Consider the following 14,159-nt stretch of genomic DNA (forward strand, 5'->3'; position numbering starts at 1 on the left):
CTCCTTCACCTAGTGATACATGAGGCAATTGGCTATCTCTACTGTCTGGAGTTTCAATCTGACTATAAGCCCGCTTATTCTGCACCCGTGACTGACCAGCACGTACCGTCGGCTGCATCAAAGGTAACACTGGCTCCAAGGCTACCTCAGCATTCAAATCAGAAGCTGAAGCGGAAGCAGTAACATCATCTGTTTCGCTCCCTTCCTCCTCATCTTCACTAATCGGATCAAGCTCAGCAAGTGTAGGAACAGGTTTGCTTGCTTGATCAGATAATGCAGCCTCACCAATAGAGAGCTGCTCTTTCATCAAATCAAGCTCACTATGCTCAAGCTCAAACCTTGTTGAGCAGAGATGGATTCTGGTACACCCCCTTTTTAGCTACTTTTTGCGCCCGACAACCTCCTTTGGTAAAATGGTGTTGAAGAGAGGATGTTCCAGCACGCTTTGCAGCTGGATGTGCAAGTGTTGCGTTACACTCTTTACACATAACCTTTGGTTGCCCACTTCGTTCATGTGCTACTTGCTCAAATCCTTGCCAGACTGTTGCTTTCTTCTTACCATCACAATGTGTATTGGACTGTCCTTCACATTGCTTACCATATCCAGTTGTGAGCCACCACTCGACAAATTGCTTTCGAGAATCCTCCATATCTGGATGTGCGTCATATAAAACCCACACTCGCTGAAGTGGTGGCCCAATGCGTACTAGATCTCTAGGGGCGCAGGCTGGTAGAGGTGGGCGTGGCGGAGGAGGCAGGAAATTTGGATTTGCATCGTAGAGACTTGACTGGCTGCTTGGGAGCTCTGAGGCTTCTGGAAGAGAATCTAATAGAATATTCTCAGTTTCAAAGATTGAGTCGGAGTAGAAGGAGGTGTGTAATTGAGACATTGTAAAGGATTCCAATGGAGAGTATCTCCGCAAGTGGTAGTCAAGAGAGTGAGAGAGGAAGGGAAGAGAGGGACTTAGAGATGTTTTCGTTAATTGTGGCCTTCGCGGTCGCAAATAACGCGAATTTGACGTGTTGAGAAGGAATACTGGCTGCTGAATGGTTAGATCAGTAAATCAGCGCGGGGATGGCGAGGTTAACCGCGGTTAACCTCGCCGTGGCTGCAACGTGATAAGATTCTACGAACTCCAACTCCACGGACTCTAAATGGACTCTACGGACTTAATGGACTCTACGGACTCTGTGCACTTTACAGACCCACGTGAAGCCGGTTTACGGTAAGTCAATCCATTGCGGATCTTACAAGAGGCCCAAGGGGTACTGAGGCAGAGGTTATTTTGGAACATATATAAGAATTAGGAAGGCACCACCGGGTCCTCACATCCGGGTAATATATATATTCTCAAGACTCGACTTGAAGATTGTCCCAAATCCCAAAAATACAATCATGAATGGTATATTTTCAATGTAAAGAAAAGGTAAGCCTAAGTGAATAGACAGTCTAATTACTATTTACATTCTGATTTCTCTTATTTACACTATGGTTATCACAACATAAGAGGTTTGTATTGGAAAAACTCGAACGCGTGTTTAAAACAGAGCGTATCAGGCTCACATAAGCTTCATAAGTATTATGCAGGAGGCTAAAAACAGATAATTAAGCGAGAGTTATGCTAGTGCGGCCATGGGGAGGTTAACTGCGGTTAACCTCAAATTTGCGGTGATGGTGATGGTTATCAAATCTCATGACCATAACCGCAGCTGCGGTGATGGTCATCAATCCTATAGCCGCGGTTGCGGTTATGCCGCAGCCTACACACGACAACCTACACAGCCTATATTGCATGATGATTTTTTTTTTTTTGAAAATGCCACTCCTTCTCAAGGACTTCTGTACAGCCTCTGAGATTCGCCTAACCAATACAGAAGAAATACCCTTATTCAAAGAATTTGAGATAACCAGGAAACGATACGGTCTGTTCTGCCTTTTGGCTCACGGTCAATTAATCAATTCCTTATATCAGTTGTAGACTAATATATCCCATCCACAACGCCCACCAGATTAACACAAGCACACCACAAGTCCCTGCAAACCAGTATCTCCCAACTCCAACCGCAAGACCTTCAGACTTTTCGACAGACACCGTATTCCTGCACCCATCATCAATATTCACTCCCATCGAGCACTCAGACAGGGCACTGAGCGTCCTACTGCGGAGAGACGGGGAGAGCACCTTATTCCCCGTTGACCCGGACGGTCCTTAAGATACGTGAGTCAGAAAGCAAGAAGCGGAGACTACAAAATGCCAGTTAACCACATACCCCTGGCCTCTGGCTCGGTAACCTCGCAGTCGTCACGGACGATACGACCTTTAGGGTCGAAAAGGGGTGTTATGCGTTTCGGATCCGGGTGTGGTCGTGCGGTCCCCGACCGGAAATCTGACTGGGTTGATGGCCTGCGCGTAGGTGGGCTGCGGATGAATGCGGCGCGGGAATCGGCTTCGGAGGGGGTTGGGCCGTGGACCTGTAGGGAGCTTGAGGAGGAGGAGGAGGAGGAGGAGGAGTCTGAAGACTCGTAGGACTTGGTCATGAGGGTTGGTCTGTCTGTGGGAATTTGGCGGTTAGTTTGACTGTTTCGGTTAAGTACGCATTGGGGGATTGATGGCAATGGGTTACTTTGAGTGTGTGGTTTTGTCCGCTTGTTTTTTGGCATTGAGTTGAGGTGACCCTGGATCAACGATAAGTAGCACAGGTGTCTTGTTGAGATTCGAGAACTTTCTGTGATGGAGATGGTTGTAGTCTAGAGGGAAGGTTGAGAATAGGAGATGTGTTCTTTTGGCAAAAGGCTTTGTCATACGAAGAGGTGAGGGGTACAAACGGAAAACCTTGATACCTCTTACAGGCCCTGGGTGCGATGGGGGGGCGTGATGCAGAAGTTCAGGATGCAAACGAGGGTTCTCAGAGGCTACGAATGGTCACAGGCGAGTCTGCCCCAGAGGTACATAGCGTATCTTCCTTCCTAGAGAGGAGACAAGCCTTGAACTTCATTTCTCGAGCTGTTCAAAGGCAATCTCCACTTACGTTGATCTCCAGCTGTCTGATTCTGTCGAGGAGGGGTCTGTCCAGCCCCGCGTTTGGCTGCATTGCGACTGCTGGATCGATTAGGCCAACCCAAGACAGTAAGCCTTGGCAGACGTTTGATTGAACTATCTGGCGCTATTATTCGGAAATCTAAGTATGGGGAGGAAAGTATTTATATCAGACATTATAGTGTTATGGATAACTGCTCTATTATACTAGGCCCTATAGAGAAGGCGGTTGGGCCTATTAAAATATATAGGATAAGTAGAACGCCGCGTCTCAGGATTATAGCCACGTGCTGGCTGTGATAACCCCCCCAAATAAGCTCAGGAATATCCTTATTTCTGTGTTATTACTAGTCTGTTATTGTTATCTGTTATTAATAGGAATTTATTATTTTTATTAGCTTGGAGCTACTCTGCTAGGTGTTTTAGGGGTCTAGGTTAATTAGAATGCTAATTATAATACTTAGCTATCTTACAGGGTGTATTTATAAAGTCACTAGCTGGTCACTACTTATTATTAAAGTTATAGCTAATATATTAAGCCTTATATTACAGCTTCTTGTCAGGGAACGCGGCCAGCGCGGACTGATGTCAGCCAATAGATTTGTTATGATGATACGTTGTGACTGGTTATCACGTCAGGAACCGGAGCCATTAATTATCCGCATTAATTATAGTAATACAGCAGTATTAATATAATGACTTCTTGGCTGTTATATTAGTTAAAGCAAAGTGATATAATAGATTTAACTAAATGTACTTGTTAAAGCAGAACGCTATAATTAATTTAATAAATATTATATATTTAAAGGACTGTCTTTATAGTATTAGATAGTTTTAATTACTATTTATTATCTTTAGAAACCAAGCTACCTTACCTTTTAATTTTTATTTAGTCTTCTGTATAAGCTCTTTAACCTTAAGACTTGTACCTTCTACTCTTACGCACAGAATATCCTTAAATCCCACCGGTTTAAGACGGATCGGCAGGCCTTATCTGACACTTCTGTCAGTATATCTATAATACTATAACTTTTTTAATCTCTTATTCCTTAGCTCTGTTCACGTCTATTAGGCCTTATAGATTAGTAATCTATCCTAGAAGTAGCTCTTTTAAGCTAGCAAGATATAGTTTATTACGCGAGAATACTAGGTAAACCCTTAGATTATTAGGAAGTTAAAGTTAGTATAAGTTTCTTTCTTTTATAATAACCTTATGCAGGCCTAATATTTACTCTGCTAATTTTTAGCTTGGGCATCCTAGATTCTAATTATTTATAGTAATTATAATCTTATCCCTAACTTTAAAAGTATATTCATGTCTTTTATAATCTATATATTTCTTTATTCTTACTTGGGATACAGCTATTTATTTTTTTAGTATATTCCCAGGTGTCTTAGATCTAGTATGCCACTTACTATGCTTTATATAGTTTGCAAATTTCAGGGACTTTAATAGCTTATAGGCAGCCTTCTAGTCTATTAACATACATAGCTTAAAGCCTCTCTCTACTAGGAATAGTAATATTCTAGTTATCTTGCTTAATAAGTATATAGATATAAAGTTTAGTACTAGTAGTAAGTTATCCTAGTTATTCTAGTAGTAAAATATAAAGGAGTATAGGTATTAAATAGTCTACTAATTTATAACCTCTACTTAGCTATTTACCTCTAGGTGCTGGCTGGATATAAGTACCACCTTAATATATAGTATCTTATAGAGTTTATCCTAGAATTTAGATATGAACTGCCTTCCCTAATCTAATATAATTAAATCTAGAAGGCTAACCTATAGATAAAAATATATAATAAGATATAAGCTATTTCCTAAGCTATTATAGCTTTTTTACAGGCTACTATATATACATGTTTGCTTAGTTAGTAGACTATTATAAAAGCCGCGTTATTTCCTTTTTTAGATATAGGAAAGGCTTTAAAGTCTATACTAATATATTACTAGGGATAATCTGGAATTAGTAGAGGGTATAATAATCTAGGTAGGAGATTACAGGATTTATTAGTTCTTTTATAAACTATATAATTATTAAGATATTAGGCTATATCTTAACTCTAGGTAGGCTAATAATATTATATCTTAATTAAAGCTCTTATCTTTGTCTGTTCTAGATAGGCTATGGATAGTTATTAATAGATCTTGTCTAGTAATTAGACTAATATATTACTTTTTTAAACTATAGTAAATTATTCTTAGAATAAAAGGCAGCCCTTAATATTAATAGTCTAACTAGTATATCCCTTGCAAGCTAGCTCTTAGTAAGTTTTAAGTAATAGGTTACTCTAGTTAGCTACTAGCACGTGATTTATAATATAAAGGTTTGTATTAATAGGCGCGACTTCTACCTTTATACTAGGTAAGACTCCTTCTTTTAATTACTTAGGATATAATAGTACAGTCGTTTAGTTACTTTTAAGGATATTTTTAAGGCGCGATAGTATATCTACTAAGGTATTCTCTTTACCAGGCGAGTATTTAATCTAGAAATAGAATTAAGATAAGAATTTAGACTAGTTAGCTTGCCTTTAGTTTAGCTTCTACTTAGTTATAAAGTATTTAAGGGCTTGGTAATTTATAAGAATCTTAAACTACTTCTCTTACTATAATCTCTCTAGTTTAGCATGCTACTCTACTAAGTAGCAAATAATAGCTAACATCTCTTTATTATAAATATTATAGTTATATTCCGCGTTATTTATAGTTCTTAAGAAGTATACTACTAGGTACTAGAGGTCCTTATAAAGCTCCTAGAGTACCTTTGCTACTACACCCTTTAAAATATCTGTCTCTATCCTAGTAGATAATTAGGGGTTATAGTACTTAAGTACTAGGGTAGATATTAGGGCTTCCTTTAACTTGTTAAAGGCTTCGCGGTACTTACTTATCTATTTATATAGTATGTCCTTTCTTATTAACTTATTTAGGGCACGGGCAATACAGCTATATTCTTAAATAAAATACTAGTAGAAATTACAGAATCCTAAAAAGGACTGCACCCTTTTTACTATAATAAGGGTAGCCTAGTTTATAATAGTGGTAATATTGGCTATATTAACCTTAATTCCTTTAGTAAAGATAATAAAGCCTAAATACTTTATTCAGGTAATATAAAATCTATATTTATAAATGGCTGCTTGTAGCCATATTACCGCTGGCTTTCGACGCGACGCTTTTCTTTAGGTCGATGACGAGGCGTTCAACTCGCGGGAGACGGTACGGCCGTATGTCTGGATGGCTGAGCCGGAATCTCAGCCTGAATCTCAGCCAGAACCCCAATCAGAGACTGTGACCGGGACGGAGACACAGGCAGAAACTCAATCGCAACCTCAACCGTCACCTCCAGCCGAGACCTTACCACCTCTAAAAGTCTCCATCAAGCACATCGCCTCCACTTTATTCGGACGGCTGGTCCAGCGCGATCTCCAGGGTGATGCAAGGCGCAAGCCCTACCGGCTTACCTCGGAGTTCAGCAGGTTACACGAGGCTTTCAATGGCGCAGAGGCGAAGAAAGAGATGGGATCTGGCCGCCGCCTGCTCGGTACCAGTAGGATCTCAAGGAGCTCATTCTTGATTTACTGCGGTACTTTCCGCACAGACCGTGTTCATGGAACCTTGGAGTTGACAGCGTTGTATGTGGGCAGGACATGGTCTCAGTGTATACCCCTTTCCTCCGAACTCCTTATAACCCCTCTTGCTGCCGCCACATACTCGCGTGGTTCAACGGTATTATCATCGTGGAGGAATGTATTTGCCTGCGAGAAGACAAGCGGTGGGTCCTTGTTTTTAACAACGACTTCTCGCCATGCTAGAGCTTCGTCATCGATGGTTGACAGATTCTCGTAGTATGCCCGGCAGCTGGTCATGTCAGCTGTGCATTGATATATGTGCAGGCGGAGGAACATTCGGGCTAAGGAAGATTTCACTTCTTGTTCTATCAGGGATCTGTTTAAGTGTAATGCCCGCGAGTCGAGTGTGGGTGGGGTCGTGGTGTTTCTGTTGTGTGTGGTTGTGTACAGGTTTGGGCTGGCGCGGAGGAGACAGGATGTCGGAATATGCAGTATTGCGCCTGTTTATGTTAGGTTATTTTTAGCTGTCTGGGTATTTTAGTTAACCAGAGTGCATCACATACTTGGCTATGAGCCTGGCTCTGTTTCTATACAGATGGATATTAGCTTGGGATGGGGTGAGTTTATCAAATTTTGATGCTACAGAGAGCTGAAAGGTTTGAAGGGCTGGCATTGTGAAGGATGAATATTGAAGGTTACTGTTGTTGCGATCCATGGATATGTGGAGTGGAGAGGTAGTTCCAATTATTGACCCCGCATCAAAGTTTACAATTCTACAGAGAAGAAGCTTAGTCATTGCTCGAGGCTTTCTTCATACTAAACACGTTTCTAACGGCAGATTGGTCCTACAAAGACTATTATTAAAGTATCGCAGGTTGAAATGTCCCCTCCCACTACCATATTGATTATGAGGTATTATGCAGAGAACAACGCCAAGCAAAGGCGAAAGAAATGTGGTTTTAAATTAGACTAACCTTCTAGGCGCTTATAATACTATCATAAAGATTTCAGTTGCGGTTTGCCTTTGTTGTAGTATAAAAGATACCAGAAACATCCAGCCGGTTGGCAAGTTAGGGCTATGTCCATGCACGTGAGTAACCCCAACATGCCCTACCATAGCTCACTACCCTGCTCCAAATATACCTATTCGTCAACGTACAAATTCAAATCAAGAACTCCTCTCCCCCGAGGGCTCCTCCCTAAGCCCAAACTCCGTAACCAACTCCTCCCGCAACCCAACCTCCCTAACCGGCAATGCCAACAAAAACCCCACTACCCCAAACGGCACCGCCATCCACCAAACCCACTTCAAACCATCCTCATAAACCCTCAACACCTCACTCTGCAACGCCGGCCTCCCAGAAAGACTCTTCACAATCCCCTCACTCGCAACCGCATACGCGCCCCCATCCGCCAGCATCTCCCTAATGGCAGGATCACTCACGATCCCGAGAACCCTCTGCACGCGCGTATTGAATATGGACGTTGGAATCGCAATTCCCCAGATACAGCCGAGACTGCGCAAGAACGCCCACGTTGCTGTCGCAGTCGCGACGTCTGATTCAGGAAGAACGGCTTGGATGGGCGGGAGGGTGGAGGAGAAGATCATTCCCGAGCCTACGCCAAACAGAACCTGGAAGCCTGCCCAGTCGCGGGCTGGCGAGGTGTTATCCAGCAGTGAGAAAAGACCCACACCAGCCGTCATGCAAATTGCTCCGAGGAAGTGGAAGGGACGGTATTTCCCTGTCTTTGCGAGGAGAATCCCTGTTATCACGCCGAAGGGCGCGATCGCGCCTGTTATGGGGAGGACGGCGAAGCCGGAGTTTGTGGCGGAGAGGCTCTTTAGTGCTTGGAAGTAGACTGGGAGGAAGTAGCCGACCCAGTAGAGGAGGAGGGACTGGAGGAAGGAGATCCACAGGGCGCAGAGGGCTGTTGCGCTCTTTAAAACCTGCAGTGGGATTGAGGGTTCGGGGCAATACCGGGAAGATTGGTGGATGGGAAAGGCGACTAGACCGGCTATGCCGAGGAGTAAAGGTAGCAGAACGCGCCATGAGGACCAGGGGTATGCTGTGCCCGCCCAGGTTAGGGCGAGGAGGATGGCGATCACGGAAAGGGTTAGGAGGGTGTTGCCCGCTAGATCGACGCGGAGAAACTGAGCCCAGATCGTGGTGTTTTCTGGACGGGGGTGCATGACGCGCAGGAAGAGGACGAGGAGGACAAGCGACACGCCGCAGAGGGGGAGATTGATGTAGAACACCCAGCGCCAGGAGATATGCTGCGCGAAGGCGCCGCCTAGGACAGGACCAACGGTTGTGCCAACGGCCCAGACAGATGCCATGAGGGCGACGTATTTCCCACGTTGTCGGAGAGGGACAAGGTCGCAGATGACGGTGTCGACGAGGATGTTTATCCCGCCACCTCCAATACCTTGGACAGCTCGTCCGGCGATGATCGCGCTGGTATTGTTTGCCGCTCCTGCCATAGCGCTCCCGATTGCGAAGACTATCACGGAGCTGATGAGCATCCAGCGGCGGCCGAAGATGTTGGCCATTTGGCCGAAGAGGGGGAGGACGACGGTCGATGTGAGGATGTACGAATTTGTGATCCACATGTAGAGCTCGCCGGAGTGAAGGTCGGAGGCAATGGTTGGGAGGGCTGTGGAGAGGATGGAGGTGTCGAGGGCTGCAAGAAAGGTCGTCATGCAGAGCGCTGGGAAGACGGCCCAGAACCGCCATGTCTTTTTAGGGGTGGGAGTAGGTGTGGCAGGGGGCTGCGTCGGTGTTGGGGGATCTTGCGAACTGGTATCATTTTCATTCTCTTGTGACTCGTCATTCTCTTCTTCTGTTTTCTTGTTTGTATCATCGACTTCTTCGGTCTTCTGTGGTGTAGGTAGGGTTTTGGCTTCGGTGACCTGGACGGTTGAGGTTTCTGCCATGGTACTGACAGGGGGGTGAATGAGTGAAAGAAAGGAGAATGAGGTTTACAATGGAAGCGGACGGGGGAACAAAGAAAGCTCAGGTGAGGAGGGAGGGACAGCTAACCTCTTGTAGACTAGCAGGCTGCCACCGTGGACGTGCGTGGAAGGAATGGCATCCCTGCAGCCCAAGCCTGGGCGTTTCTCAGCCCCGAAACCCGAGCCCGGGAATGCATGCAGGAGATGTATCTATGTAAGTATGCAAAGATGCAGAGATGGAGGCGGTCGTTACAGTACGCGTACTATCCCAGTCTGTATCATTCGTTTTAACCGAACAATCTAGCTTGTCTATGTTTGGAGTGCTGGCGCAACATCCTCCACTTTGGTGCAGACCCAACAAGAGGCGTACATATTGACCCGATCAATACATGCACCCTGGGTTCGAGCACTAATGCATTCAGCTGTGAAGCCGCGCGTCGTAAATGCCGCAATATACCAGGGCTGGAGTGCAGCGGATCGTAGCAACACGCGGCCCCCCATCTTCATGGCACGGTTGAGCCGGATAATTTGCTCTGGACCAGACTCTTCATCTGGGTCAAACCAGTCCATACTGTCCATGAGAACAGCAACCGTGAGCATCGCTGGAGGAAAGCGAGTGAGCACCTCAGAAACCTCGTCGGTCTGGATTCGAACGTTGTCCAAGGCGCCGGGCTGGGAGAGCATAGCATGAGCCTCTGCAGATAGGTACTCGGGATGACATGTCCGACTATATTTTCCGGTCAAGGAAACATGGTAGTAAGGATTGTCGCTGCCTATGTGTGTCTGCTGTGCCACTGGGTCGACAGTAGCGACCATGTAGCGCCAGATGGCGCGGGAACGACTATTACAGCTAGCACCTACAGCAGATTTGTAGTCGCTCTCGATCATCGCAAGTTGATTCTTAGGGACGCCCAGCGCTGTCCATAGAAATGCTTTCTGGCTGATAACGAGCTTGCAGAGAAGAGGTGACAGCAGAGCGGGGCGAATAAGGGTTTGCCAGATGTTAATCTGCTCAGAAAGGCTGCTGGCAGTCAGGAGCTGGCGTACAGCAGCGCGACGTCCTAGAATACTGGAGACCCAGCGGATAACTCGAAGGGCGTGGCGAGAGCCTCCCGTATCGTACAGACCTAAAGTCCCTGGTCTATCAAATACATGAGCGTGGTCGAGCCAATATTGGAACGCACGGCCGGAAAGATGGGGCGAGATATGGTTGAAAAGCAAGTGACGAAAGTCGGGATGATTTCCCTCGCCGAAGAGCATCCAGAAGTCCTCATAAGGCAATGCAGTATAGCAAGCCGTCTTGAGTTCAAGCAGATGATTCTGTGCCGGATTAAGGTCGACGGCGTGGATTCTTGCTGGGCTTTTTGTGGCATATGAGAGAATATTGTCGCCAGCGCTTGTCATTGCCAGCACCACATCGTCTGCACCCAGGTTGAGGATGTCATGGTCTTGGCGTGAGTCTTCCCAGGTAAAAGCGTAGATATACTCGTCTTTGAACTGTGTGTGCTTTGGGAGCTGATCGTCGTAATGAACCCGCCATGAGTGGTTTTGGTAGAAAGATGACGGCAGTGGAATATGCGCTGCTCGGTTCTGGATCGCCAGCTCTAAGCCCTCGGAATAAAGTACTTGATCTTCGTTTTGAGAATTTAGTTCTTTGTTCGCTGGGCGTCCAATCCAAATATAGTACGGGATCCAACCGAGACCACGGTTGCGAGCGTTTACTGTGAGGGTCGTGCCGAATTTGAACTCGAGATAATCCCGACGGCCTGTGCCAAGCCATATATGGTCAAGGCGAAACCAGGCACGCCAGAAGCTCCGAATTAGCCAATTAACGTGACGTCCAGTATGGCCGCCAATGTAGTTTCGCCCTCCGAAATCCTGGCGAGATTGAGCATAAAAGTCAACAACGCCTATCACCCCGTCGGTGGCGAGAAGCGAGGTGAGCGAGTCGATCACTGGATAATAATCCGGCTGGGATTCTGAGTTAGCATTCAAAGCACCGTAATGGAGACAGCAATGATGTTTTTACCAGCATGGATAGGCTATACGACATGGTGATGAGATTCGCCTTTCGCGGTGGGCAAAACGTCCTCGCATCCTCACACACCACCTGGACGTTCTTCCAGCCGAGACGGTGGAATCGCTTTCGCGCAACTTCGCAGAGGGATGGGGATAGATCAACAAGATAAACGGTCGAGAAGAAATCCGGCACATTGACAAAGGCGGACATGGCCTCGATGCACCATCCTGTTCCTCCACCAACCTGACGTAGTTAGTGTCAGTGAAAGCACAACCACTAATGGGAGTTCGACTTACATCAACCCAGATGCGCTCTCCCTTGGGCTTTGTCTTGAGCTGAGCAGCGACGAGGGCAAGCATCTCATTTCTCCCTTGAAGCAAGCGGTTCCGCGTGGTGTCATAGACGGATGCTTGCTTCTTGTAGAAGCTCTCAAGAAAGGTCTGCTGGCTACCTCGGTCTCCACCAGCATGGGATTTGATGAAGCAGCAGTAGCAGAAGATGAAGAAGGCATAGAGACGGCCCGGGTCTTCATTGCTTTGCGAACGCTGTCGAGCAAGTAGCCTCGAAAGAAGCAGACCGCACAGTGCAACTGCGCTGAATCCGGTAAGCGTCAAAGGAAAGCCAAAGTTGAGAAGCAGACCGTCGTCTCCAGAGAGCGCCATGATGTCCACGTATCTTTGATGAGGGATAAGTCTGAAAGGCGTAGGGCGCCATAGCTGAGTACTATGCGTATCCTTATATCGATGCTCATCCAATGCTGGCAATCATCAGATAGCTTTGCGCCGAACCCCACTGGAATGTACTTCCCCTCATTGTGTAGACAGTGATAGTCCAACGCCCTCCTGGAAATTTTCAAAACCGAATTGACGAGACGGGTCGCCTTATCGTCCCTTGTTTGTCGCCCCGGTAGTCGCCAAAACGGCTAGAGCAAGCGAGCCGCTTGACAGCAAGTGCCGGACTCGAACTGCAGCCAGTGGCCTGACGTTCCAGATCGTCTTGGGATTTCGATGGCAATGCAGGCGGCAATGCAGGCGGCAATGCAGGCAATCAAGGATGTTCTGGACGTGTATGGCTCGCTCGTCAAGGAAAGCGCACTAGCTGCAGCCGAGCCCCGGATATTAAGGTAGATTTCCGAAGTAAGCCACCCGCAGCGGTCCAAGCTAAACACCAAGCAAAGCATTTGTCAGTCATGCTTTCGTCAGAAATCAGCGCTAGTCGATAACACTCTGTATTATTGTAAGGCAGACCCACCATAAACCCTGCAGACTTGGGGGCTGAGCCGTCTCGCCATAGCGATTGGTTGTGTTGATGAAGCTAGGAAGAGGGGAAGCTGCAAGAAGTTTGCCCTGGGTGGTATGAGGCGTTTACTCGAATCCTTCCAACGGGTGATGTTCATCGAGAGCTCGGAAGCGAGATTAATTGGAGAATGTTGGTCTGAGCTCGGGGGCCGCGGGATGGCGGGGGGTCTTAGTCAGCCCCAAAAGCGGCAGGAGCGGGTCTTCGCGTGCGATTCTCCTCACTCCTCTGCCTCCACTCCTCCACAATCACTACGATCATCGAGTTTCTCCAGAACATTATCAATCTATCCCTTTTGCCACGTTCCTCTACTTCTCTATCTGGTACTCAACCGGGATATGCAACCAATCTATCGGCCGGCATCAAGCTGCACGTGGACCGTTGTGTTCTTTTTCCGAAGCGTACTTTGTGAGCCGCAATCACTGACTCCAGGCCTCTTGGCTACTTGGAATCCACTCTGCGGCATTTTGTCCCTCGAAGTCTCGCCTTCCTAAACTCGCTAGGCAGATACAATCGTGGTAGCCTCATTTCATTTGGTGACGTTGGTCAAAGAACCGGCCATCCTCGCTGTCAGGCAGCGATAAGTACCGCTTTTCACGGTTAGTCTCAGTCTTAAAGCCGATATCTAAAACAAAGCGCTCTTTGTAGCAGATCACTAATGGCGGCGTAGATGTAGTCACCCCTGCTCGGACGGCCGGATGGGTTTGCGGAGAACTACGAACAATCCATTTGTCTTACCCGCTCTTATCTCGACCATGTCTCAGCTCATTGATCAAATATGGTTCGGCGATGGCTTAGGGTTCTATTGCTGTATACACGTAAGTGCCCCCTGCCTCTCCGCATTCCCACCAATGCCGCTTCTGGCTCTGACGGTAGGAATAGCAGGGATGATCAGCTATCTCTGTCACTATGTCTTTTTCTCGCGCCAGAGCAAGCTAGGCTCTTGGGAGCTGGGTGTTGCTTCATCCAATGAGATCTGTTGCTTCTTAGCGAACGTTGGTCGCCTCCCGGATGTCCTGGATATGGCCAATCCGACATCACTGGGAAACACGTCCTCTTAGGCGTGCCGTCAAACAACACACCCTAGTCGTGAGAGGGTGGCACCAGCTCTTCATGGAGGCAACGGACTTATCGGGCTCAGCCCAGCTGTTTTGAAAATACAGCATTTCAGTGGATTTAGACGAGGATAGAGAGCTGATACGTTGGTGAGCACTAAGATGGCTGAGTACATGACTCGATTCCTTCGAGGGCATAGCTCTCTATGCGAGCTCGG

General features: G+C 46.8%; 3 protein-coding genes across 3 annotated transcripts; all 3 read right to left on the reverse strand.

Annotated features, from left to right (window-relative positions):
* Positions 1 to 1,783: 1,783 nt before the first annotated feature.
* BDW74DRAFT_143520 (uncharacterized protein) lies at positions 1,784 to 2,449 on the reverse strand. The gene is made up of 2 exons (XM_073722885.1): positions 1,980 to 2,449; positions 1,784 to 1,923 (listed from the first exon to the last, which is right to left on the reverse strand). Exons 1-2 carry the CDS (start codon positions 2,127 to 2,129, stop codon positions 1,891 to 1,893), a joined length of 183 nt encoding a protein of 60 aa, XP_073588417.1. The 5' UTR covers positions 2,130 to 2,449; the 3' UTR covers positions 1,784 to 1,890.
* Positions 2,450 to 7,558: 5,109 nt separating this feature from the next.
* BDW74DRAFT_143523 (MDR family MFS transporter) lies at positions 7,559 to 9,597 on the reverse strand. Its single transcript, XM_073722886.1, has one exon. It carries the CDS (start codon positions 9,550 to 9,552, stop codon positions 7,786 to 7,788), a length of 1,767 nt encoding a protein of 588 aa, XP_073588418.1. The 5' UTR covers positions 9,553 to 9,597; the 3' UTR covers positions 7,559 to 7,785.
* A 266-nt stretch (positions 9,598 to 9,863) lies between these two features.
* Positions 9,864 to 12,252, reverse strand: BDW74DRAFT_186212 (class I SAM-dependent methyltransferase; the record flags this gene model as incomplete). Its single annotated transcript, XM_073731214.1, has 3 exons — positions 9,864 to 11,541; positions 11,600 to 11,833; positions 11,887 to 12,252. 3 exons carry the CDS (start codon positions 12,250 to 12,252, stop codon positions 9,880 to 9,882), a joined length of 2,262 nt encoding a protein of 753 aa, XP_073588419.1. The 3' UTR covers positions 9,864 to 9,879.
* Positions 12,253 to 14,159: the final 1,907 nt, after the last annotated feature.

The sequence above is a fragment of the Aspergillus multicolor genome (genome assembly GCF_047715735.1).
Source record: "Aspergillus multicolor strain CBS 133.54 unplaced genomic scaffold BDW74scaffold_2, whole genome shotgun sequence".
NCBI classification, from domain to species: Eukaryota; Fungi; Ascomycota; class Eurotiomycetes; order Eurotiales; family Aspergillaceae; genus Aspergillus; species Aspergillus multicolor.

Coding starts and splice junctions, on each gene's coding strand:
- BDW74DRAFT_143520 (XM_073722885.1), bottom strand. CDS start 2,129: ATGGGAGTGAATATTGATGATGGGTGCAGGAATACGGTGTCTGTCGAA. Junction 1,924..1,979: donor TGTGGATGGGATATATTAGT/CTACAACTGATA, acceptor GGCAGAACAGAC/CGTATCGTTTCCTGGTTATC.
- BDW74DRAFT_143523 (XM_073722886.1), bottom strand. CDS start 9,552: ATGGCAGAAACCTCAACCGTCCAGGTCACCGAAGCCAAAACCCTACCT.